We start from the raw sequence: 27,366 nt of genomic DNA on the forward strand, positions 1-27,366 counted from the left end.
TGCATTTTGCTTAATCTGTGGAGGCCCCTGTACACTCGGAAGGAAGTGTTGCTGAATGCTAAACCCACCTCTAGTTTGTTTTTCTGACTTTCTGGGTGAGACCTGTTAACTACAGGAAATGTGGGGGGAAAACCTCATGGGGAAATTTGGGAGAATGCTCTGGGCAATGAGTAATTAAATTCCTGTTCGGAGACAGGCCGTGGGTGCAGTGGAGAGGGAGGGAGGGCGGGCAAGTTCTGTGATCTTACTCAAATGGCTACATCAGTTGGCAGATCAGGACTTCAAAATACCTGCCTACAAAATCACTTTCAGATGGCCAAGCTGTACTTAACACTTCCGTCCAAAGGAGGTTTCTGTGCTCCCTGGAAGTTCCTTCTGCTCACAGCTGTCATGGCTGCACTGCGAAGCGCAGGTAATGCAGTTTGGAGTCTTAGGCTATGTCAACACTACAAGCTCGGCTGTAATTCCCTTGCCCACGGACGCATACTTGCGCTGGCTCTTGGGTATGTGTTTGGCACAATTAAGCCATGCCTCCGCTGCTGCCACCAGTGCTACTGCAGGTACGCTGGTGTTTATACTCCTGCTAGGGTGGCAAGAGCTAGTGCACGTATGTGTACGCAAGCAGGGAAATCACACCCCTAGCTCCTACTGTAGGCAGATCCCTAGCCAGGGGGAAATACTGCATTTGGGCGTAGTGCTCCTGTCACAAACCTATGCTCTCCATAATCCTCATATGGAATTAGGTGGGGAGACCGTCAAAGGCTGAGGTCCTCGTTAGCAAACTGGGACCTAAACTTTACTGCGGGGCCCCTTGGTTCCTGTGGTCCTGCAGTGCAGCAGGCTTGAAATCTTGCAGCAGTTTCAGAAGTTTGTTTTTTTTAAAAGGGTGGTCTCCACTGAATTAAATCAGAAGATGAATAATACAATTGGTATACTATGCCTTGTGATAATTCTAATGATAAATTAATATTTTACTCTGCCTCTGATGGTTTTTCCGCATGCCCTATGTACTTGAATATGTAGAAGTTGTCATGGGGAAGCTTTGGTAGCTAGGTAGGGGGGAAATGGGGCAGAAGTTTAGGGTTGTGGGAGAAGCAAATTAGCTGGATGTTTCTGCTAAAACCATTAGCAGAAAAGTAGTGAGCAATCCTTGTATGTTACTAGGCTTCAGAGTTAACATAGCACAGAGCTGTATGGGAGACTCCCCACTGCTCAGAGCTGTTGCTTTGGGCTGTTTACAGACTTGGGCAACACTACATTAGTTTATACTTAGTGCATGTATGGAAAGTTTTCATTGCACTTGTAGAGACTAACACTATTTTAAAATGAATACTTAGAAACTGGACCACAAAACTGAGGCAAGGATTGGATTCCACAGCTGCAGAATCATAGAATGCCTGGGGCCCCAGTCAAAAGTTTGTGAAAGCAAAGAATTGACAGAAACTAATCACAAACAGCTGCCTGTCAGACCTGTGCCAGAAGCAGATGAAGGTTGCTCAGTAGATTGCAGTTGATGAAAGAGGGTGGGGGGGAATAGTTGCAGAAAAGTGTAGACTAGAACCCAGGCTGAGCTTGCCTCTTGAGCAAGATTTAAATCTGTAGGTGGGTAAGGAGTGCACCCCGTGATGGTAGTTGAGAACAGGGTTGTCACTCACAGGTGGAGACTGGGTGATACTCAGACCCCTCTTGGGAGCTGGCTTGACCAAACAAATCATGTAGTTTCCTGAAAGATGAAACTACTGCCTGGAGGCCAAGGGATTACTATAGATCGGCATTGCACACTTTGAACTTTGGTTTAATTAGGGGAGGCTGCATGATCTAATGCATGGACACTGGGACTGGGAGTCAGGAGGTCAGGAAACTTGGGTTCTCTTCTTTCCCACTGACCTGTCATGTGAGCTTGGCCCAGTCACTCTCCCTCTGAGCTTCAGTTTCCCCGTCTGTAAAATGGAAATGATGATAGCTGGTTTTGTAAAGTGCTTTGGCACCTACGGATGAAAAGTGCTATAGAAGAGCTAACTGATAGTGTTTGTTCTTTAACTTCTCCGAAGTGTCACTAGAGTGTTTATTTTACACCCTCTTGCTGCATTTCGTCCGTACTGAAGACACTTCCCATTGCTCATTTTACTCTAGAAACGTTTCCATTTTCCGGGGAGGAGGATGTGAGTGACCCAGAGGCTTTGAAGTCTTTACTTTCCCTGCAGTGGAAGAATAAAGCACATAACTTCCCAGCTGAGCGAAAATTCAATGCAGCTGCTGCCCTGAGTGAGCCCTACTGTGCTGTCTGTACCCTCTTCTACCCTTATAACCAGGTAATTTCGGATACTGCTGCGGATGGGTGGGTCAGTGGAGGGTATCGCATATTTTAGTCAGATTAGTGTGGGTTTGTTTTCATGGTGTCGGTGTGGTGATCTAGGCTTTTATTGTAAATTGATAAGTCAGAACCCCGTGTGCCATAGAGATGTATCTGGAAATAGCAGAGACAGTGGGAAAAGCCTATTGGCTTTTCATCTTTCCTTGCATTAATTTTTAATTTTACTTAAGTAAAACAGAAATTCCATGACAAGGGAGTATGCCGTTAACCTCAGATTGTCTTGTGTTGAGCTCTGTCACAGAATTTTTGTGTGACCTTCAGTACCTCACTTAATCTCTCTGCCTCAGTTACCTTATCTGCAAATGGGAATACTGCCCACCTCAGAGGGATGGTGTGAGAACTGATGTGCAAAGGTCTTTGAGATCCTCTGATGGGGAACACGATAAGTGCAAATTATTATTATTATTAATGTTGTCTACACAAGGCCACCAGGACTGTGCAAAACTTGCCCTTCTCCTAAAAACTGGTGGACCACATGCTTTTTGTCCTCTTCCTCAACCAAAACTCAGAGCTTGACAACTTCTCAAGCTGAGTAGGTGCAGCTCAGGGGTCCCTAAAGAGAAAGCAGTCTCTGCTCTCTGTGGGTACATCAATACTGCAACAAAACAAAAAAACCCAACCCACAACAGAGAGTCTCATAGCCTGCGTGAACTGACTTGGGCTTGAGGGACTTGCACAGCAGTGTTAAAAAGAGCAGCGTAGACATTTCTCTGAGAGACCCCTCCTTCCTGGGTTTCTGAGCCTAAGCTCCTGCCCAAGCTGGAATGTCTACGCTAATATTTTTAGCCCCATAGCATGAGCCTGCATCAGTTGACCCAGGCTCTGAGACTTGCTGCTGCAGGTTTTTTGTTTTTTATAGTGTAGATGTACCCTGAGACACTCTGTCTGATTGAAAGAGGAATCTACCTGGATCTGTTTTTACGTTCGCCAGGTTGTTTGAAATTTGAGGGTGGATTTGCAAAATGCTGACCAAGAGTAATGTCAGGTCCTTCTGTGGTTTTGTCCCTACCTAGGAGAGGCCAACCTCAGTGCTACTGAATTGAACATACACTACAGGATCCCTCTTTTCCCAGGCTAATACAAGCAGCTGTAACATTTCAGTTACACAAGCAAGAGCAATGGTGATGGTCTCGTTTTAAAAATTAATGATTGGAGCCTGAGCTTAGTCAGGAGGCACTGTACAAGGCAGCAGAAAGGAGATATGCATATGTAAATCTTTATGGTGTCTCATTTGTTTTCATTTTCTAATCATTTGAGTAAATCAGAGATAATACCCAGAAAGGTTTTCTGGGCACGTCCAGTCTTCCTCGCTTGCCATAAGAGGCTGCTGGGATTTAAAGTTCTGGGAACTTCAGTTTAAGATGCAGATTTTCTTGGCAGTCATTGCCAAGCAAAACATTGGGAATCAAATCTAACCCTGCCCCACCTATCAGATGTATATTATAAATCAGACCACACAGGATGAGAGGCATCCAAAATTCATAAAGCCTCTCAAGATGTTAAATTCTTCTGTGCATGGCGTACACAGTGCTGATAACTTAGCTGTGTCTGGCGTAAATACCAAAGCTGCTCGTTTCAAGGGGATTGGAAAAAATAAGAAGTAACACACTGACACATTTGGGTCCTGTAGTGATTTACAGGAGCAGACATTAATACATACAGTGCTGCTGCACTTGCGTGTGCATCGAATTGGTACTCAGCGTGAGTTAGCCTTGTAGCCCTGTAGTAATAGGGTACTGTGTGTGTGTGTGTGTGTAAATATGTATGAATATATTTGTATTCAATGTAATGTGTAATTACCCCCACCCCCCGTATAGGTGTAGAGACAGAATCACATGGCAAAGAGTGTTTTTTATCAGTTTAAATATGCTTGTTCCAACATCCTATCCCCCAGTTACTAGTTTGATGGCCTTCTATTTTCTCGCATCCAGTTCCACTAAGGTATCAACTTTTCAGAGATGTACTGAATCTCTTCCCCCTTTATTTTAAAACACTGGGAATAAAAATCCTAGTGGGCCTCTTGCTGTCCCAGCAGATATGGGTGACTTTTTAAAAATATATATATGATTAGTGCAGTATTTTTGTTCAAATGTGCTTTAGCCCCATTCACGTGTGTGTGTGTTGCTTTCCCTTAGAGTTCAAGTAGTGTTTTGAAAACTGGTATTTAAAATCACACATGCAAATCTTTGCACCAGAAATCCTAGCACACTCATCCAGTCAGGGAACAGAAACATACAATGCTATTCATCTGACCACTTGCATTGAAGCACTGCATCCAGGCTTCTGAATATTCACAAGCAAAAAGTAAGATTAGAGTAAAAATTCCATCCTCTGAATTTGAACATCAGCTTTAAGGAATTTTCAATTTGCTTCCAGATATTTCATGAGCAGGAAGGCAAAATTTGTTAGATATGTTATTTGCTCAACTCTGCCCCAGTTTGTCCCTGCATAAGTAGGGCACATGGAGCCAGAAACAGCTCTGTGTTCACTTGGGACATGCGTGTTTTAAAAAAAATCCCTGATTTATTCTGCAGACAGGAAATAGTCTCTCTCCAGGACTGCATGATGCTGCTGTATAATGGATTGTGAGGAGACTTGGGTGCAGCTTGGCTGTTTAATCTATTGTTTTTAACTCTGGTTTACTACCAGAAACCTTTAAATGTCCTTCTGAAGAAATTCTTGCTGAAAGAACAGGAGAGGCTGCGGAAGGGGAGGGTAGATCTTGCTTATTCTGTTGAAATCTTCTTCTTCTGCAGCATTTGGGGATTTGATCTTATTTTATAAAAGTATAAACACAAAAATAGTGAATGCTGCTCATTATTCTAATGCCTCCCTGAGCTTTCAAACCAAACGACAAATCCCAGGGCATATCCTGTTGGAACGGAGGGGAGTGACAAGATTCTTGTCATGTGAGCTAGGAGTTTGGATAAGAGCACAAGTTGCATGGTTGCAAACAGCATGAGCTAGTGAGGATTGATTTTTCACAAGGGCAATATTCTTTGAATTTTAGAACAGTTGGTGGATGGGCAAAGTGGAGACTCTGTGTACCACTGTTTCCTTTTCCTCCTTAAGTCCTTACAGATGGATAAAGAGTCTGTCCAGGTCTCCACAGGGGAGAGCTCCTCCTTGCTCCAGCTTTCAAAGTGTGGACAGAAGACAAAGCCTCTGATCCCTGAGATGTGTTTTACCTCAGGTGGTGAAAACACAGAGCCCCTTCCTTCAAACTCGTACATTGGAGAAGATGGAACCAGCCTCCTGATATCCTGTGCCAAGTGCTGCCTGCAGGTTCATGCAAGTGAGTGTTCCTCCTTTCCCACTAAGGGCTCTGGGCATTCAGACACTTGTAAGCTCCTTTACACCTATGCTTTCTGCATTTGGACACTTTATGGACATGCCTGCGGTTCCTGCCACATTCCCTTTCTTCAGGTCCTATACTAATATGCATATACATTTCCTCTTCATTGTGTTCTCAGGTCTGTCCTAGCTATGACCATCCTTGCATATTTCTGTACATCTGCTTTCTGTTCCTCTTCTGCTCCCCCTGGAATTATTTTCTCTGGTCAGAGGGAAGGAGGGAGAGCGAATAAGGGAGAGATCAGGTCCTGCCTGATGGAAGCTCCCTTCTTATGCAGGCTTCTTTCATATAAACTCCCAATGTGCAGCCTCTCTTCCTAAGCCACGCTGGTGAGTCCAGGGGATGTGGAAGCCAGGCGAATACAGCAATGCCACTTTAGACATGTAAGTCAGGTAGGGGACACTAAGTAGAAATCGTTAGCTTGTGTGATCAGCCATGGTACTGATTAAAAGCTGCTCACGGGGAAACACCTGAGGAAGCGAAAACAGGTACATTCACTTCAGTGCGTCAGCCTCCATTTCTAGAGTGGATTGGGAATGTCCCCTGTTACGACCCCAAGGGCAGTGTTCAATAGCAGCTGAAACTACAGCAGTTCAGCCTCTAAAATGTTTTCAGCTATAGATTGGGCTCCCATTGAGATACTATCTTTTAGAGGAAAGTCCATTATTTTATTGGGCACTTTTCTCCTTGTGACACATCTGTTACAGATTGGCTTTCTCAAAGCCTGCATGAACAGAATGGTAATTTGGGTTCCAGAGAGTCTCATGAGGACAAAGAAGTTCTTAAATTTCTCTCCCAAAACGTGTGCCATTGACATACTCTCTTCCCAGGCCATTATGGGGAACTGACTGGAGCTTTTAAAGGTCAACCAGTGTCTAAAGTCGTTCTGCCGCCCCCCCACCCCTCCGTCTGCACTACTGAAACAGGATATTGCATCCTTTTGCTGTGGTGGGAAATAGAATCCTGAAATCTCCCTTCAGCAATTAAGACGACAGAGCATCATTCTCAGAGATCTTTTGAAATGAAAAGTATAAAACCACCTGATGGAAGCAGCAACGAGTGGAGCCATGGCTCATTACATACCTCCTCCTTGCTCACTTGCACTGTGTAATGTAATGATTCCTGGCCAGTTTTACACTTGCGCTTCCATAAGAGAATCCTCCGAGAGAAATGGCCATCTTTGTTGAATGATTGCACAGCTGGGGCAGACAATGAGCCTTTTGCTAGGGTTAAAAAGAGTACTGGTGCCAGCATTTCCAGGTGAGTTACATGGGGAGCAGAATGGAAGAAAAGGGAATAAAAAGTGCGTTAAGAATTCTATCTCCCATGCTATTACTACAGAGAGAGTGCAGCATGAATATACCAACTGTACATCATATTCATGGGGATTCAGGTTGAAATTACTTCTAACTAGTTTTGCACTTACATGTGGTTATCGGTGATGATGCCCTGTTAGAAATGAGGAAACTCCAGAGCAGATATCTTTGAGCAGATCCTGCTTCTGGAGGTATCTTAGTTTCTTTCTGCCTGCTGTTTCACCTGTTTTGGCCTTTGTCAGTGCAAGGAGTCTGACCCTATGGGCATGTAAAGTACCATTTATGTACATCATACCTTGGAAACCAGAAATTGCCAAGTAAGCCACTTACAATCCTAAGAACATAAGAATGGTCATACTGGGTCAGACCAAAGGTCCATCCAGCCCAGTATCCTGTCTACCAACAGTGGCCAATGCCAGGTGCCCCAGAGGGAGTGAATCTAATAGGTAATGATCAGTGATCTCTCTCCTGCCATCCATCTCCACCCTCTGACAAGCAGAGGCTAGGGACACCATTCCTTACCCATCCTGGCTAATAGCCATTAATGGACTTAGCCTCCATGAATTTATCCAGTTCTCTTTTAAACCCTGTTATAGTCCTAGCCTTCACAACCTCCTCAGGCAAGGAGTTCCACAGGTTGACTGTGCACTGTGTGAAGAACTTCCTTTTATTTCATTTAAATCTGCTGCCCATTAATTTCATTTGGTGGCCCCTAGTTCTTATATTATGGGAACAATTAATAACTTTTCCTTATTCACTTTCTCCACACCACTCATGATTTTATATACCTCAATCATATCTCTCCCCCCCCCCCCAGTCTCCTCTTTTCTAAGCTTAAAAGTCCTAGCCTCTTTAATCTCTCCTCATATGGGACCCGTTCCAAACCCCTAATCATTTTAGTTGCCCTTCTCTGATCCTTTTCTAATTCCAGTATATCTTTTTTGAGATGAGGGGACCACATCTGTATGCAGTATTCAAGATGTGGGCGTACCATAAATTTATATAAGGGCAATAAAATATTCTCCGTCTTATTCTCTATCCCGTTTTTTTAATGATTCCTAACAACGCATTTCCTTTTTGACTGCCGCTGCACACTGCGTGGACGTCTTCAGAGAACTATCCACGATGACTCCAAGATCTTTCTCCTGATTTGTTGTTGCTAAATTAGCCCCCATCATATTGTATGTATAGTTGGAGATATTTTTTCCAATGTGTGTTACTTTACATTTATCCACATTAAGTTCATTTGCCATTTTGTTGCCCAGCCACTTAGTTTTGTGAAATCTTTTTGAAGTTCTTCACAGTCTGCTTTGGTCTTGACTATCTTGAGCAGTTTAGTATCATCTGCAAACTTTGCCATCTCACTGTTTACCCCTTTCTCCAGATCATTTATGAATAAGTTGAATAGGATTGGTCCTAGGACTGACCCTTGGGGAACACCGCTAGTTACCCCTCTCCATTCTGAAAATTTACCATTTATTCCTACACTTTGTTCCCTGTCTTTTAACCAGTTCTTAATCCATGAAAGGATCTTCCCTCTTATCCCATGACAACTTAATTTACCTAAGAGCCTTTGGTGAGGGACCTTGTCAAAGTCTTTCTGGAAATCTAAGTACACTATGTCCACTGGATCCACCTGGTCCACATGTTTGTTGACCCCTTCAAAGAACTCTAATAGATTAGTAAGACATGATTCCCCTTTACAGAAACCATGTTAACTTTTGCCCAACAATTTATGTTCTTCTATGTGTCCTGATAATTTTATTCTTTACTATTGTTTCAACTAATTTGCCTGGTACTGACGTTAGACTTACTGGTCTGTAATTGCCAGGATCACTTCTAGAGCCCTTTTTAAATAGTGATGTTACATTAGCTATCTTCCAGTCACTGGGTACAGAAGCTGATTTAAAGGACAGGTTACGAACCATAGTTAATAGTTCTGCAGTTTCACATTTGAATTCTTTCAGAACTCTTGGGTGAATGCCATCTGGTCCCGGTGACTTGTTACAGTTAAGTTTCTCAGTTAATTCCAAAACCTCCTCTAGTTATACTTCAATCTGTGACAATTCCTCAGATTTGTCTCCTACAAAAGATGGCTCTGGTTTGGGAATCTCCCTAACATCCTCAGTCATGAAGACTGAAGCAAAGAATTCATTTAGTTTCTCCACAATGACTTTATTGTCTTGAAGTACTCTTTTTGTATCTCGATCGTCCAGGGGCCCCATTGGTTGTTTAGCAGGCTTCCTGCTTCTGATGTATTTAAAAAAAAACATTTTATTATCTTTTGAGTTTTTGGCTAGCTGTTCTTCAAACTCCTTTTTGGCTTTTCTTACTACATTTTTGCACTTACTTTGGCAGTGTTTATGCTCCTTTCTATTTATCTCACTAGGATTTGACTTCCACTTTTTAAAAGATGCCTTTTTATCTCACACTGCTTCTTTTACACGGTTGTTAAGCCAAGGTGGCTCTTTTTTTAGTTCTTTTACTGTGTTTTTTAATTTGGGGTATACATTTAAGTTGAGCCTCTATTATGGTGTCTTTGAAAAGTGTCCATGCAGCTTGCAAGGATTTCACTCTAGTCACTGTACCTTTTAATTTCTGTTTAACTAACCTTCTCAATCCTCTCACTTGTTCAAATGTTGACCTACTAGGTGAACCAGTTATCAAGGCTTTATGAGAGAGGGTAGTTAATACCATGATTTCTGTGAACCTCTGTTGTTCTTGGGAGCACCTGGGGTTATGGAATAGTTTCTGAGATGCATTTTCATAGTGTCTCTGTTGCTGTTTGTGACAATGTTAGTTTATCACAGAAGACATATATGTCTGTTTCTTTAGAGAGGCAAGATGGGTGAGGTAATATCTTCTATCGGAAAGGTCCCAAACCTGAAGAAGAGCTCAGGGTAGCTTGAAAGCTTGTCTCTTTCACCAACAGAAGTTGGTTCATTAAAAAATATTACCTCACCCATGTTCTCTAATATCCTGGGACCAACACAGCTACAACAACACTACAAACCACTATGTTTTTGATTATTATGCCCAAGAGAGGACTTCTGATGGTAGCTGGTTGAAGGTGCTGGTCTTTGTCAGGAGTATTGTAGATTGTACAGGATCTAGTTAAGATTTGTACTAATATTAGGAAGTGTGGTAGATTACTATTCTGCTCTTTGACCTTGGCAGATGGAAAGAATTATTTGACTTGTAGCCACAAAATTTGCTTTTATGGTCTCAGCTTTATAGACAAGAGCAGTTGAGCACAAATGTCTGTTGTGGAGAATTAGAATAAAGGATGAACTTCTCTTGCATCCACAAGATGGTCGCTTCCGGCACATGGTGTGTAGTATGTTGACATAGGGTGAGTGCACCCATGATAAAGATGGCTTTCTCATCTTGGAGATAGTCGTCACTGGAGAGTTGAGTCTCTTTATCCAGGACGTGCATACATCTCCAGTAGAAAGGCATGCAGGAACAAAGTTAGCAAGCCAAATTCTGATTTGGAGAGAGTGTTGTGTATATGAATAAAGCAAAGTTAATCTGCAGTCATAGACTGAGCCTGGTGCATTCTGCTAATCAGGTTTAACTATGCTCGACCCATGAGGCTTGGGTTTAGCTGCTTCACTCTAGTCTAATGTTGCAGGTGCCTCCCTGTCTCCTTGTCACTGTCTGTTTACACGAGTAGATTCCAGTATCCATTTGACTTTGGTGTGGTGAGACCAGTTTTCTCACTCTGTAGAATGGCACTACAGCATCGAGGCTTATTGAAGCTGGACTGGCTGGGTGCTGTAAAACTGCTGAGCAGGCCACTTATTGCAGTCCGATTTGGAGGAGTCTCACCCAGCTGCGTTAGGCTGTGACAATGGGAGGGATGCCAGGAAACCTCGGCCAAGGTTTCTAGGCCCTTGAGGTGCTGACACACCCTATTGAGGGGAGAGAGTAGTTACTTGGCTTGTTTTCTAGCCTCGTTGCATTAACTATTGATTCTGGGCTTCAATCACTCTCATTCCCCTCCGCACACACCTCTTCCCCTCTCTCTTGCATAGCTATTTCTGGAAGCTGAAAGCCTCCTATTTATTTAAAGGAATGAGATTTTGCATCTTAGCTACATTCAGAAGCACCGTGGCTCCTGAGGAAACAGACAGCGGCACTCAAAGGTTAAAATTTAGTCTGAGTAGGCTGGTTTGCTCTTAATAAGCAAGATTTAATTTATTTTCTGAAAACAAACATGAATATCAAATATGTTTCTCATTGTAGTTTCTCCTTTAGGCTCCTTTTTTCTTTCATTCTTTAGTTTGTCTCTCTCCCTCTCTCATCTGAGAGCTGTGTTACTTCAGAAGATTCCCCCCTCAAGTCCAGAGGTCCCCTGACCTGTGGTCTTGAAACAAGAAATCAGTGCTGAAATTTCAGTCTGTTCCACACAGGTTTGGGCTCCACAGAGATTTCACTTAAGGGCTTAAAACAGAAACTCATGTCAGCTTCCTAATCAGTTTTCCAAACTCTGTCACCCCACCTCTTTTGCCAGGTCTGGATTGGATCTGCTTTCATGACCTGTTGCCTGGTGGAAAGGAACTTCATATGCAGGAGGCAACCATGGGTGTATATTATTGACTGTTTTCTGAGGTTGTCTGCCTGGTTTAGGTAGCTGCTTGTTACTGAGCTGGGTCCTGTGTTGCCCTCACTGATAGCTGAATATTTATTTACCTTTAGTTTACCCAAGTTATTAACACTAAGTATTGCAGAGCTTTGTATACTAGAGACCCTTTTGGCCTGTTCAGCTGAGATGGTAGCACCTTGATTTCCAGCTTTTAGTGTGTTAAGCTGAAAATTTCTCATGAGGTGCTTGGGAGGAAGGATGGCCCACTGGTTAGCCTGGGATTCCCCCAGGTTCAGTTCCCTGCTCCACCGCTGACTTCCTGTGTGATGTGCAACAGTAAGCACATAGAGTGTTTAATTCCCCACTGCTAGATTATTTGAAGGGGGGAAAAGGGGTAGAATAAAGTAAAGTCCTACTCAATCTTTCTGCAAAGATGGCTGCGCCAGCTGGGTTTAAATCAGCTCATCATTCTTACCCCTTTTGATGTGTCCATTTAGTGTAGCAGTAGGGGCATATCTTCTGAGACCAATCTCTTGAGTGTAGTGCCAGACATCTCCTCCTGACGTCTGGCCCTAGGAAGGGGTTGGGGTTTCACATTCTACTTCATTAGTGTGTGACATCAATCCTAGCTGCCCTACCCCTAGGTGACTCCTCTTCCTTGTCACGTATGTATTGTGGTCTCTTGGGTTTTGAATCTGGTTATTCCAAATGCTGTGTCTAATTTCCAAGGTACATCTAACCTGAACGATCAGCAGTGGGCTTCACGTATGTGTTGCCAAGAGTGTGAGAAGAATACTTTGATTTCTTTCAGGTTGCTATGGAATACGTCCTGATCTGGTGAATGAAGGCTGGTCTTGTTCACGGTGCTCAGCCAATGCATGGGCAGCGGTAAGCATCTACTGTAGTGGAGACTGGAAAGGAAAGATTTTGGGGAGAATTAACTGGATGCTTCAACACCGAGGGAAGGTGGGGAGATAAAGTATTTCCCTGCCTGCTGTTGCCCCATCTTAATAAATCTCTGTGGAGGTTTTGTTTGGGATTGCCTTGGTTGCCTTTCCAATTAATCTTTTTGATGGTTTTTTACTGTAGGACTGCTGCCTGTGTAATCTCAGGGGAGGAGCTCTTCAAATGACCACTGATGGAAGGTAGGTAGCATTTCAAATGTCTTGCATGTATATTAGAGAGACAAGGTGAGTGAGATAATATCTTTTATTGGACCAGCTTCCCTGGAAAGCTCTCACCAACAGAATAAATAAAAGATTTATTGGTCCACTAAAATATATCACCTCGCCCACCTTGTGTCTCTAATATCCTGGACCAGCACAGCAACCACTACGTTGCATTGCACGTATACCAGCAGTCTCATCCAAGCACTAGTGCAAGTAATTTTGTATGTTGTAAACACTGGTCATGGCGCTCCAGTGTGGGAGCGAAATTTTGCCTCACATGCATAATTGCTGCTCTCTAAAGTGGATGGGTGAACTGAGATGGCTGTGCTGTCCTACTCTTTCTCTGCTCTTAAGGGTCTGATTCTGTGTGGCACTGAACACCTTTAATGTCATTGACTTCAAAGGCAGCACCTTTCAGACAGTGCTCAGCACCATGCAGGTACAGTTCCCTATTGAAGAAAGTTGATCCCTGTTGTTCCAGAGACCTTTATCTAGTGCAGTGCATGATTAATAACCAGATGCTAATATTACCAGTGCTGCCAACTATCATAAATGTGTCCAGATACTATAGAAGGGAAACCGGGAGAAATGTTAACAGCCCTCTAGAGTTTGTTCATCCCATAAATGTGCCAAAAAAATTAAAAAAATATGGCAGCTTCTAATTTCTCTGATTTCCAGGTGGATCCATATAATCTGTGCTATTGCTGTCCCAGAGGCCCGTTTCCTCAACGTAATAGAGCGCCATCCTGTGGACATCAGTGCTATTCCAGAACAGCGGTGGAAACTGGTAGGTGCTTCCTGGGGATTGTTTGAGTAATAGCAGGGTTTGGCTTCGCTAGTGAGGAAAAACATTAAATATTGTGTAGGAGCCTCAGGCTGCAAGGGCTGGAGGATGTTCTCCTATTTTTCACCAGAAATGCCTCAGGAAGCAGTACCCTTTGGATATGTCTGAGAGGGTCTGCTTTCCCTTAAAATGTTTCACTTTCTCCATCAGGAAATCTTTCTCATCTCCATTGTCTGTGCAGAAATTACCACATGCCCCCTTGTGGTCATCTCGATAAGGAGGGAATCGGGAGAAGATAGATCAATAGAAATTCAGCTCCTGGCATGTAACCTAATTTCTTTCTGTGGTGGTTGCAATAGCTGCATCCCAGGGGATTAATGATTATATGGAATCAGTGAGTCTTGGCTTGGCCTAGGGTGCTATGTTCTCCCAGTTGGTTCTGAATCCCCCTCTGCTATGGGTGCATTTGGTAAGATAAATTGTGCTTTTTGCTTTTCTTTTGTGTGGGAGTCAGTTTTGGACAGCAAGAGTGGGATATGGTGGGGGAAGATGCCATTAGTACTGATGTATTTGGTAGTTAGTGCTGATGTATTTGTTAACTGTGCAGCTATTCAGTGTAGGCAGCCCAGCCCTTCCTGGATGAGAGATTAAGAAGAATCTGTGTATGCTTCTAGAGTTATTCTTCTGTTGTGCAAATGGGTTTTGTACACAAATGTGAATGTAAAAAGCATTCATTATTCAGGTTGCATGATGGAACAATGTGATGCGAGAGTGATAAATCTTGAAGCACCAGCTCTTTATGGATCGTCTGACATTTCCAGCATGCATCCTCTTCATTACCACCACTTGTAACGATGAATTAAAAATCCTTTTACACAGAAGTCGCTTGTATTGCTTAATGGGGCCTCACAAAAAAACCTGTTAACTCCTGCATGACTGCCCTGCAACTGTGCAGCATCCGCCACTGAGTCTATGCAGCATCACTTTGTCGTAGTGAACTCCAGACTGGTTGGCATGGATCTGTGTGGGAGGACTCTGTGATTAAAGGGGAAGACTTTACAGGCAGAAGATAATTAGAGGGGTATGGCGTGTGTATTGGTGGTGTGGGAGAGAGAACCACAAATTGTGGGGGCAGGAAAGTGAAGGTGAGCATTGGGAAGCCTTTGGTGTGATGCTACTGGATTCAGTAACAAGTTTCCATGGATTTCTGTCCACTGTGCAGCATTTTGCAGGTGTCCAAGGGCATCATGGATTTAATAGGCCTTCATCTGAAGCATTTATTTGTACAACACCTGACTCAATTGGCCCATGATCCTGATTAGGGCCTTTGAGCTGTACCTCATCCTACATGGTACCCTGCATGGACCAACAGTCCAATCCAGTATCCTGGTAAATTCCATGTTCCTCCTTTAGCTGCAGTAGACATTTTAAACCATTCTTCGTAGTAGCTTACCTGTGTTGCGGGTCTCACTGAGAACAGCTGGACTCAGCTGCCACAGTTTTTGGGAGGAAGAGAAACGCTACTTTTCTAGGGGTGAAATGAGCTTGACTCTTACCAGGCAGAGCGTGTGGGGATTTGTTGGATAAGCTGGTGGGTTTTGTTGTGTAGGGCAAGGGAAGTAATATTGGAGATGACAGAGTACTAAAATAGCATCCTTCCTTCATATGGCATCCCAGCCAGCTCAGCTTTATACACAGGTCAGCCCAAACATACCCTTGTACGCATCCCCACATCAACAGTGTCTTTTTCTCACACCCTGCAACGTTAAGAAATGAAAAGAACCAGATTTTCATAAGTGCCTATAGAGAGGTTCATGCACACGCTTGACATGTATGCGCAAGAAGTAGGCGGGTTGAGTTTCATGCCTAAGGCATTACAGGGTTTGAGATTGATAAGGCTTGCCAGATTTGCTAAATTACTTGGGCATGGCAGGGTGAGTGAAGGACAGTGTGGGAGTAAGAGTGACTGACTGATAGCATGGTCTAAAGCGAAGTAGAGTATGGGCAGCAGCTGTTAGCTTCTCCTATACAGCTCTACCGGTATACCTCAGACTAGTCATACCCAACCTGAAGCAGTCCCTACTATTCTCAACCTGGGACCCCGCTCAGATCTGTTAACACAACCTCTGCTGTTTCAGTCCTGAATAGATGGACAGTCTTGCTGAATTGTATAGTGGCTTTTCTTCTATGAATGAACATCCGCTAGGGCATGGGGCCAAAATTGTCCCTTATGGTTTCCTTCCTATTTCATGGGAGGTATAGAATTTTCACATTTGATGCCTCAGGTTGGAAATCAGGACACTTAGTTAACTGTCTATTGTTCTAAGCACCCAGAGCTCCCATTGGAAGTCAGTAAGAGCTGCAAGTGCTAAGCACCCCCTGAAAAGCCTAGCATTAGGCACCTGATTTTGAAAATGTTAGTCTGTGTGACCCACTATGCACTACTCCATCTTAATCAGAGCAGCCCTTCCCATTGTCTGCTGGAGTCTTAAATATTTTAAATTGTGTGCAGTTTATGCCAAGATCACACCTTACTCTGCCAGCAGGCAACATAGAGGAGCTCAGATATCTGCTTGGACACACATTCAGCTCTGAAGCTTCTGGCAAGATGCCACTGTGACCCTTGTAGAAAGTTTCTGCTACCCCTGCAGTAAGGACTAGTTTTAGGATGTAGGAAGTAGACTGACTCTCAGCCCCTTTATCCCACACCACCAGAATGTCTGTTGTGTGTGTTTACTGTCTGCTTGCTAAGTTCCCTTTTTGGCTTTTTACTTGTGGGTGCCATTATAATATATATGCACATACCAGTGCTGGAAACAACAATGTGTTGCAGCATTACCATATATAATGCTGCGTTACTTTTATAGGTGTCATAACTAAGGGAAGATAAATTACATTTTGATCTGAAATTTGAAATGAGATGTAAAGTCAATGAGTCAGAGATACAAGGAGGCTTTGTTCTGGACGGTAGGATGTAAAGGAGAAAGTTCTTGAACTAGCAGCCCTGGTAAAATTGTATGAAGCGGTGCAGAGGAATTTTGAGCTAGATGAGCATGGGGGAGTACAGAGGAACGTGGATTGTGAGATACCATGGAGCAAGTCCATGAGGCTTTTGGCAAGTGCATCCTGATACAAATGGGGGAACCAGTGGAGTTGTTTGAAGAGAAGGACAGGAGGATTGTGGTCACCTTTCTTTTGTGTATTAGAGGTGGGTAGAGGTATTCTGTATGTGGTGAGGCTTGTGGTGAACATGGAGAAGGGAGTTGAAATCAAGGTGAGCAGAAGAGGGGGTAAGGCTGGAGATTTCAGTAGTGTTTGAGTTGAGGCAGATGTTGGTGAGAGCGTGGAGCTGGGATGAACAGACCCATGAACAGGACCTGGGAAAGGAGAGTGAAGAATGACTAGAAGGCCGTAGGTAGCTGAAGTAAATGAACTAGAGTAAAGAAGGGAGGTGGCGGGAGATGCCTCTCCAGTGGATTCAAGTGCATTTTGTTACTGTTCACATCGCTTTTCCTTAGCAATGTGGGGGTGGTGGGGCAGCACGCTCTGATGCAGGTGCAGGATGAGGACTTGGGGTGACTTGTTTGAAAACAGTGTCCAGCTGACCTGAATATGTGCATTAGGTGCTGAGGCCAGGGCCCCCCTTGAAAGCACAGACCTCTCAGTTCATTTGGGCATGCTGCAGCATTCTAAAGAACGCAGTTTGCATGGCTTCTGATTAATGGTGTATTACAGGCCTGTATGTGTAAATTATGTATGACGTGGAAATTCAGAATAATTAGCTGTCATCCCTCACTGGAGTAAATGAATTGTAGTGTTCATCATGCTGTAGACAGCCCATTCCTTACTCTTAGCTATGATCTGATTTTTTTCTGTGTGCATTTATTCAGAGTATTTTTCTCCCGTACCTTAGACATTCTTTCTCTTCCCACCTCCCCTTGCTCATTAATTCATATCTGTCGGAGCATCTTCCCCACAATACTCAGGACTTACAGGAACCATTAGTCACATGTCCCACACCTCCAGGTCTTCCACTCGTGCTCTGCTTTCACCATACTCCACACCTCAAGGTCCCTGTAACTTAAATTTTCCTTTCTCCTCCGATCATATTTGATCTGTCTAATCATTCCTTTTGGTCTGGCTCTTCTGCACAACAGAGTGTCTCTGCCACTGGGATGCCATTAGATTCATGTTAATCCCTCAGGCTTGGAAGCAGGCTTTACAGCAATAAAATCAGACTCTCTGTACTCAAGGGTTAATACTCCCTTGAGAGGCTGTATTGAGCACTTTGTATATCAGCGCTTGTCCCTGCTAGAGAGAGAATTAGGTATTGACAGTTTAATAATGAGATCTCATTGCTATTGACTTGCTCTCAGTGCTGTATTCCTGCTGTGCACTTTGCTGTGGTGCTTATCTACCTTTTGAACATGGCTTACGGAGCGATAAGGGCATAGCTTATTAAATACTAAAAACTACATTCAGGCAATGCGAAGGGCTTGACTTTGACTAACAAAAGCTAGGAATTCAGAGTGAAAGCACAGGACCAAATTCATCTCTCTCCACTGATTTTGATACTTACAAGAGAAATGAACTTATTGCGTCCACATACAGGAGTGTTACTGGTGTATCTGGGCATGATTGGGAGTGGCGGGAACGTATGAGGCAGAGTGATTTCCTCTCTTTGCTTGCTTGTTTGTTTTGTGAAAAACTGATCTTTATTTTCCAGAAATATACAAACTTATTCTCTCATTTCTCCATCTTCTTCTTCTCTGATGTACAGGACAGTGTTACATCTTATCAAAACTTCACAAAGGTGTTCTGACAATATACCATTTATGAATTCTTCTGTGTTTGCAAGCTGCATGTTCATGTAGCTGTCGATAGACACCAGGTAGCCCTTGTACTCCATTCCCTACTTCAGCTTCACCATCACCAGCTTCCCCGTCAACCCGTTCAGGAAGGGCTTCGGGTTCAGGGGCAAGCTCATGGTAACGCAGCCTGGCACAAGGCAGCAGTAAAAACAAAAATTACCCGCAGGGCCGCATGTGTGCCCGATGGAGTCTCAGAGAAAGGGTGGGGAGAGGGAAATATCTGTCCCTCTCTGGGGCAGGGACAGTCTTTGTTACAGCACCTAGTACAGTTGATGCAAGGAAGGGAGTGGGGAAGGAAGGCTATGCCTGATGGCAGGAGCTGCAGAGGGAGGAAGGGTCTCACTTCCAGTGGAGAGACGGGATACTAATGTTTAGATGAGGAGAGGGGGAGGCCCAATACAGTGTTTTCTTCGGGAGCATAGTACCAATTTTCAGGTGACTAAAAAATTACCTCCTATCCCTATTCCCACCCACAATATATGAGGAGATGATTTCCATGTGATAAATATTTATCCCATACCTGTGTCCTGATCACTTGTCCAAGAATCCATCTCCCCAGGATTCTATTCATATGAGTAGTTTGAAACCGTTGCATTCATTTTAAAGGGCAACCTCCCTCCCTCCCTCCACAAAATGTGGAATTTCCTCTTTCTCAAGTTATCCCAATCATCAGTGACAGCTTTTCTAGACATAAATGTTTTATGGATTAAGGCTGGGATTTCCAAATGAGCATATAAGAGTTAGGAGCTCAATTCCCCATGAAAGTCAGTGAATTCCGAACTCCCTGCGGCTCTGTTGGAAATCCCAGTCTAAAATTTAATATTCCGCATTCCTGCAGGGCTGGAAATGGGAGTTTGATACCATTGGAGTGAGGGGCGATTCTCAGCTTCCCAGTGGTACCCAGTGCTCAATGCCAATTCTGCAGTACCATGAGATACTGGACTTTTAAAACAAGGACATGTTTGTTTAGAAAGGCTATTTCAGATTCATTTCAAAGGTGTCTTAAAGCTTGTCTACACTTGAAAGTTAGTTTAAATTAAGGTAAGGTGTGAATTCAAAATGCAATAGCTATTCTAGAGTAATTTCATCTGTGGACGCCCTTATTCCGGCATGGTAAGAATAATGAATAGTAGGTTAAAAAAGTCTTGCTGGCTCCATAGCCAATGCATAATAATCTCATTCCAGAATTGGAAAGCCTTGTTCCAGTTTAGTTTAATCTTCTTTCAAAGAGGATTAAGCGAACATGACACATTGATTCTGGAATAAGAGTCTCCATACACAAGAGTTATTCCTGAATATCTCTTTTGGAGTAACTCCATATGTAGACAAGACTTTACATTTATTATTTGCTTTCCTTTCTCTCTAAGCCCTGCATAGTTAGACTCCTAGTAACCAAGGCAGCTAGCTTTACACAGAGGAATACAAGAAACTGTCCAAATGGGGGGGAGGCGGTTGGGACTTTAAAGCATTTTAAAACCTTTTTTGTAACATCTGTGGCTTATTCAAAATACATGGTGTACTGTGAATGTTTTATTTACCCAAGAGTGGCAAAGCAGCGAGTGAGTTATAACTTCAGATAATCCCACATAGATGCCAGTCAAACAATTATACCATGTCATCATGTATTCCGTGTGTATATGTGTAATAATAAAAAGGGCCTACTTAAAAATAAGATGTTAAACTGTTGTTCTGTGTTGTGTTGTTGTTTTGTCCAGAGATGGAAAATTGTCTATTCTAGCAACTTGTTTCCCAAGTTTCAGCTACAATGTGAATTAAAATGGGTACATTTAAAAATCTCTGGAGAATGGGTGTATAATAATGCTTGTAGGTAATGATGATACAGTACACTCCAGAGAACATTGTCCCAAATTGTTTTTGTGAGGACTTAATCCATCAGACACATATTAGTCAATGGTGTCATTGATAGCTGTTTGAAAGATTAAAATGATGTCACCTTGTTGCTGTTCAGGGGAACAATAGTTCTGTGTGTCTGCTATATTTAGGATGTGTGTGTTTTGGCTCAGGATGGGTTCTAGATGAGTGCAAATGGTTGAGCAGGCAGATTGAAAGGAATTTGACTATCCCGTCTCTATTGTGCACTGCATGAGACATCCTCGATCCTGGTTGGGACCTCTGAGCTCTACTTCAGTGTAACTGTTGATAACAAGGAGTTTTGTACCATGTCTGGTAACTGGATGTCTAACTCTGGCCTCCAGCCTCAAGTATGTTGATTAAAAGCTGCTGCTGACTTTGTCTCCATTGCATAACGTGAACCTGTGTTTCACTTCAGAAATGTGTGTACTGCCGGAAGCGGATGAAGAAGGTGTCTGGTGCTTGCATTCAATGCTCCTACGAGCACTGCTCCACATCCTTCCATGTGACCTGTGCACATGCCGCTGGGGTACCCATGGAGCCGGATGATTGGCCATATGTTGTGTCCATCACTTGCTTCAAACATAAAGCAGCCAACCACAATGTAAGTGTCTTCTATTTAAAATCCCTCCTATGTACTGTTTCTCTCATGTCTCTCTTGATCCCTGATTGGTCCCTTTCCTCTGTTCCATAGATCCAGTTTCGGAGGGAGGTATCGCTGGGGCAGACTGTGATTACGAAGAACCGCAATGGACTCTACTACAGGTGTAAAGTAATTGGCATGACAACGCAAACCTTCTATGAAGTGAACTTTGACGATGGCTCTTACAGCGACAACGTTTACCCGGAAAGCATTACTGTAAGAAGCTCTTTAGATTCCTCTGTAACTGCAGGTAGAATCTATAGCAGGAGTGGACAAACTTACTGACCCTCCGAGCCACGTACAATAATCTTCAGGAGACGCCTGTCGGGGCTGAAGGCCCAAGCCCCTGCAGGCATGCCTCGCAGGGCTGAAGCCCCGAGCTCCCCTCTTCCTGAGTCTGGTGGGCAGAGAATGAGGGGAGAGGGTGATGAGCTCTACGAGCTGCACTTTAAGTGTAAAAGAGCTGCATGCAGCTCGCGAGCTGCAGTTTGGCCACCCCTGATCTATGTGATGCAATGCTGAATCCTTGCCTACTTTGTGGGAAGGAACAACAAAGCATACCCGGAGAAATCTTTTTACGATAGGTTAAAAAATTGCTAGCCGCATAGCTGATGGATAAAGTGATCTTCATGCATCTCCTTATATATGGCTTTACTGATTATCACCTGGTTTCCAATCTTTTGTTCCTTGACCAACAGCTGCTGCCAGTGTTGGTCGCTGACGTAAGAGAACATAGTTTGTTCTGTCTTGCACACTAATTACATTTTTAAAGTCTCATTTTTCCCTCCCAAGTCCTGTTTTGGGTAAATACAGGACAATGTGTAAGTTTGTTTTAATATTGTAAATAGATTAGAGTGGGCGGGGAATGTATTGAAGAACTGGAGCAGGGTACTAAGAGTCAAGTTTCGTGGGTTCTATTCCCAGTTTTGCCACTGACCTCCCATGTAATACTGTGGGCAAGTCAATTAACACCTCTTCCTCTGTGCTTGTAAAATGAGAGTAATACATCACAGTATGGTCTGAGCTGCTTTGAGCACCTTGGATGAGTTCCACAGAATTGCAAAGTATTATCACCGGCAGCTGGTGCAGACAGTTTGGTTCAGTACTTGAGCAATGGGTTGTAACCTGCCTATGCTTAGTGAGATTTTGAACAGATGCAAATTTGCTTATGGTGCGGTAGCCTCCTGGGTTCTTATGTTAAAGCATCATGTAATTGTGGTATCTTCCATGGTTGGTCACTATGACAAAGATGGTCAACTTGTTCCCAAATTTTATTTGTCTGTTTTTTTCCTGACTTTCTTCTGTCTTTAGAGCAGAGACTGCATTCAGATGGGACCCCCTCCAGAAGGCGAGTTGGTTCAGCTGCAGTGGACTGATGGAATCATCTATAAGGCCAAGTTTATTGCAGCCCAAATCAGTCAGATTTATCAGGTAAATAGGGAGGGGTCTAAAAATTCCACCACAGCACCTGTGTGTTACACAAGCTTTATTCCTCACAGGTACAGAAGGCTTGTTGTATTTATGAAGACGTAATGTGACCTCCAGAGTTAATATTTCCTGTATTCTTATAGGAACTGTAATGCTCCTAATGAAGAGAGTCAGGAAAAGTGTCTTCAGTGGCAGATTTTGGATGCATGTACACACACGTATGCCTCTCTATCTACGCAGTCCTGCTCTTAGAAATTCATAATGGGTTCTTTTCATTTACACCCTTTCTCTGTGATGAAAAAGGATGCTTGAGTTGGTATATGTAGCTGTGCAGTGGATAAGCAACTGTAGAGAAAAGCGGGAGTGGTTAGTGAATGCTTAAAGGATTTGTTAAATGTAATATAGAATTTCTGGCACAGAGTAAATTTTCTCTCTCAAAGATAAATAGTTTATGATAAAAAAGAAAAATCATTGATCTAAAGAGGACCTGATCTCTGGAAGATGCTTTGATTGGAAATCTAAGTCTTCCCTTGCCCCTTTTACAAGTGTTTCTGGCAGAGCTTTTGCTTATGATGAGTCATTTGAGAGAGATGAGTTACCTAAACACAGAGAACTTGCTGAAGAGGGGGCCTTTCAGATCCATTGGGGGGATACCTGTTGGGGACTGGATGATTTGGGATTGTTAATGGGTTACTGGGACATCATGTGACCCAGGTCAAAAGTGACTTGATATTGCCACTGTCTGTTGGCTGTTCAATGGCCTGTGTGAAATGAGCTTTATGACAAAGCTCTGCTTCCTAACAAACCGGTATTTAGGTCATTAAAACCCTCTTGGCAATAAAAGTGGAGATCAGGAATAGAATGGGCTTGGAGACTTGACACTCGCTGCCCTGGAGAGTCATGAGAAGGTACATGGCAGAGCAGTATGTGGGAACAATGTCCTGCTGCTATATCTCCTTTACCTATTCTGTAAATAATTAGAAGCCTCCAGTCCTGTCATTCATGTCACCAACTACCTTTTCTAGCAGAGAACAGAAGCAGCCAATTTTGTAGCCCACAAGTCTGAGTGCTGAAGCAGTGTTTTCGTGTGTTTTGTACCACATGTGGGATTTCTGTTTACAGGAGGCCAGCAGTCAAATCTGAAGAAGAGTCAGCATTTCAACATGAAGTTCCACAAAATTCAACACTGTCATTTGACTACATCTAGGTTAAATGGGCCACAAGAAGTTTCAAAATTACCAGGATTCTGGGAGGTTTCAAGTGCACCCTGCGCACCTCAGTTTAACCAAACACACGCAATGACACTTACAAACTATTTTGTGCCGTGTAGATTCGCATTCCTATGTAATCTTGAAAAGTATGGTGGGAGAAATTTCCCAGGACACTTGTCTCGGAGGCACTTATTATACCGTTTAGTCTTTTTTTCACAAAAATAGCCTAAGGTCTTGACATGCAAACAGAAGAGCATCGTAATCCAGACTTGTATCCTAAAGATCTCTTTGGCATGATGCTCCAAAGAAAAGACAGTCTGATTTTTAACATAAATTTTAACTTTTGTACGGTTCCATTGAAAATCTGTTCTGTTTTCTTTCTGATTTAGTTACAATATAGGAAATTCACATATTGATTTAAAATAGCATTAAAAGCTAATATGTAAAGAAGCATCTATGTTACCAGCACTAAATGAGAACAAAATATGCAGGCAGATGGGCATTTGTACATTTTGCAACTCATGAAGTTACTTGTTCCATGTTTTGCACATTCAGGTTAGGTGCATATCTTTTGAAAATTTAACTCTAGTGGTTTGTCTTTAAACCTCATTTGTGTGTGTATTCAGAATGGAGACTTAAACTACCCATAACATATTCCCTTGTGCCTAGTTGTTACAGCTGATGTATAGCTCTTAGTTAAGAGACTACAGTAAGTGGTGTTGACCTTGCATAGCTGATGAACCACAATACCTGGGTGCAACAGGAGGGGCAATTTCAAACATAGGGCTGGTCTACACTAGAAGTGCTACGTCAGTCCAGCTGCACCAGTGCAGCTGTGCTGTTGTAGTGTGTCTGGTGAAGACGCTCTATGCCGACTGGAGAGAGCTCTCCTCTCGGCCTAATTGCTCTATCTCGGTGAGAGACCGTACCTATGTCTGCGGGAGAGCGTCTCCTGCCAACATAGCACTGTCCACACTGGCGCTTAGGTCGGTGTAACTTGCATCACTTGGAGTGGGCAGAGGGAAGGCTTTTTCACACCCCTGAGCAACATAAGTTATATCAACATAAGCAGTAATGTAGACCTGCCCATAGATTTTTTTTTTTTGTCCCTCTGAATTTCCTCAATTTAAATCAGACCCTACCTTTCTCTTAAACCGTATTGTTTGTTTTCTGCATTATCCAGGATGCTACTGTAAGTCTTCAGCAAAGCAAGCAAGAGGCTCTGAGAATATTTATTTTATGGTTTAAAATTTCATGTGCTCATTTTCATGAATAAACATCCCTGTAACATCTCCTGTTACATAATTCATGATAGGTTTCAGAGTAGCAGCCGTGTAAGTCTATATCCGCAAAAAGAAAAGGACTTGTGGCACCTTAGAGACTAACAAATTTATTTGAGCATAAGCTTTCGTGAGCTACGGCTCACTTCATTGGATGTAATCAGTGCTCAGAGAGGTTTGGAATGAGGAATTACCACCACGATTTTTTACACCTGCCTGATTATTGTTCCTTGTTAAAACACAAATGTATTTTGACTTGTTCGAAGAAAATCTTAATTTAAGAAGGAAGAAGGACTTATTAATGAGAGTGTAATACCAACGTTACAGCAGGGGGTGGGTGTTTTCTTCATGGTTCCCACTGTTTTTTCTGTGTCCATCAGAGAATCCGGGGGACTTTTTAGGCTGATAAAAGGAGGTGAGGAGAGACTTGTTAGGTGTAAATGGAGAAGCCAGTCACCTGATTACTACTATGCTCTCTGCAGGTGGAGTTTGAAGATGGCTCCCAGCTGATGGTAAAACGTGGTGATATTTACACATTGGAGGAGGAGCTTCCTAAGAGAGTGAAATCTCGCCTGGTGGGTATCAAATCTGCAGGAGAAAACATGGGGAGCAGCTTCTCACATGTGCTCATTACATTTTCTTTTAAAGGCTCTTTGAAAGTGACCTAAAAAGTTCCCTCTGCCGTCTAGAACTATAAGACCCTAATTCACTCACAGAATATGTGGAAGATTGTAAAAAGACTAATGAAGACATTTGAAAAGGTTTTAAACAATTCCGGCTTGTCAAGACCTGATTTCTATGTTCCCTAGTTAAGAGAGCATGTATTCAGTAAAGTGCCTTTCGTCCTGGAGGCAGTGATGAGCTGCCAAAATCTTAACAACGGGTTCCCTGATCACCCCACGAGGGGGTCATTGCCCACCCTTGCCGCCCGGGACTCCTGCCCCATTCAACCCCCCCATGTTCCTTGACGCCCCCCCTCCGCCCCATCCACCCCTGTTCCCTGACTGCCCCCAGAACCGGGCAGGAGGGTCTCGTGGGCCACCCGTAGTGGGTGCCCAACCCTAAGAGCCAGAGGCATCTGCCGGGGGGCAAGGTGGGGAGTCCCAGAGGTGCTTACCTGGGTCAGCTCCCAGGAAGCATCTGGCAGGTCCCTCTGGCTCCTAGGGGTAGGGGAGCGTAGCTAGGGGGGGAGCAGGGGGAGCGTATGCTCCCCCGCTGATCACATTAAAAGTGGAATCTTAGGCGCAGAGCACCCACCAGCAGCTCCCCGCCCCTTGCCTGGCGCCTGCTCACCTCACCTCTGCTCCGCCTCCGCCCCTGAACGCTCCGCTCTGCTTCTATGCTCTCCCCCCCCACCCCCGGCTTCCCGCGAATCAGCTGTTCAGCGGGAAGCCTGGGAGGGCTGAGAAGCAGGCGGCGGCTTCCTGCTCAGGCCCAGGGAGGCGGAGGTGAGCTGGGGCGGGGAGAGGTTCCTCTGCGCGCGCCCCCCCCAGGTTACCTGCTGCGGCACGGGCAGCCCTCCTCACTCCCCGCCCAGCCCCAGCTCACCTCTGCCTCCCTTGGCCTGAGCGGGAAGCCTCGGCCTGCTTCTCAGCCCACCCTGGCTTCCTGTGCGAACAGCTGATTCATGGGAAGCTGGGGGGCGGAGAAGCAGAGTGGGGCGGCGCATTCAGGGGAGGAAGCGGAGTGGAGGTGAACTGGGGCCTGGGGTGGGGCAGGGAGCTGCTGGTGGGTGCTCTGCACCCACCAAATTTTCCCCTTGGGTGCTCTAGCCCTGGAGCACCCATGGAATCGGCGCTAAAGGCGCCACTTTTGGCCGGTTAAATTTAGAAGCCCTTTTAGAACCGGTTGTCCCTCGCGGAACAACCGGTTCTAAAAGGGCTTCTAAATTTAACAACCGGTTCTAGCGAACCGGTGTGAACCGGCTCCAGCTCACCACTGCCTGGAGGATACCAGTTACAAACTCCACCACTGAAACGTTGCTACCTGCAGGGTGAGAAGATAATGGTCAGGTGAACTGACCTGCAGCCCCGTGGTGTTTTGGAAATGTTGGCCAACGATACTGGAATAAGAGACTTCCAAACAGACATTAAAAATCCCATGGAACACAGAGGTCCCTACTTCTTTAAGCTTCCTCTTAAAGACCAACATATAGTCTATGTCTACACTATGCGCTAGTGGTGTGATGCGCCCTGCTCGTGTTTATATACTTGCACTACCAGCTACACAACTACAGGAACTCCTCACTAACATGGTGGTTCTGTTCCTGAAAAATGTGACTTTAAGTGAAGCAATGTTAAGCGAATCCAATTTCCCCATAAGAATTAATGTAAATGGGGGGGTAGGTTCCAGGGAAAAATTTTTTTTTTGCCAGACAAAAAGCATTATACACATTTTAAACAAACAATTTAATACAGGTATAAGTTTTAAACAATTTTAAACAAGCAGTTTAATACTACAATTGTTCCTGAGTAT

At 43.9% G+C, this 27,366-nt stretch overlaps 1 protein-coding gene and 1 pseudogene across 3 annotated transcripts in view; one reads left to right on the forward strand and one right to left on the reverse strand.

Moving 5' to 3' along the window:
- KDM4B (lysine demethylase 4B) overlaps positions 1-27,366 on the forward strand; it is a 178,737-nt gene that overhangs the window by 145,689 nt on the left and 5,682 nt on the right. The window contains exons 14-22 of one of the 3 annotated variants that reach the window (XM_073324669.1): positions 2,134-2,312; positions 5,447-5,669; positions 12,445-12,521; positions 12,723-12,778; positions 13,481-13,589; positions 20,748-20,933; positions 21,024-21,188; positions 22,284-22,403; positions 25,374-25,466. In XM_073324669.1, coding sequence (XP_073180770.1) covers positions 2,134-2,312; positions 5,447-5,669; positions 12,445-12,521; positions 12,723-12,778; positions 13,481-13,589; positions 20,748-20,933; positions 21,024-21,188; positions 22,284-22,403; positions 25,374-25,466 — 1,208 coding nt within the window. Of the gene's footprint in view, positions 1-2,133; positions 2,313-2,661; positions 5,670-12,444; positions 12,522-12,722; positions 12,779-13,480; positions 13,590-13,796; positions 15,026-20,747; positions 20,934-21,023; positions 21,189-22,283; positions 22,404-25,373; positions 25,467-27,366 lie in introns of those variants that run through there. The other 2 variants (XM_073324670.1, XM_073324671.1) reach the window with 2 other exon arrangements.
- Positions 18,274-18,573, reverse strand: LOC140903394 (small nuclear ribonucleoprotein F pseudogene; annotated as a pseudogene).

This window comes from Lepidochelys kempii, chromosome 25 (genome assembly GCF_965140265.1).
Source record: "Lepidochelys kempii isolate rLepKem1 chromosome 25, rLepKem1.hap2, whole genome shotgun sequence".
Lineage (NCBI taxonomy): Eukaryota > Metazoa > Chordata > Testudines > Cheloniidae > Lepidochelys > Lepidochelys kempii.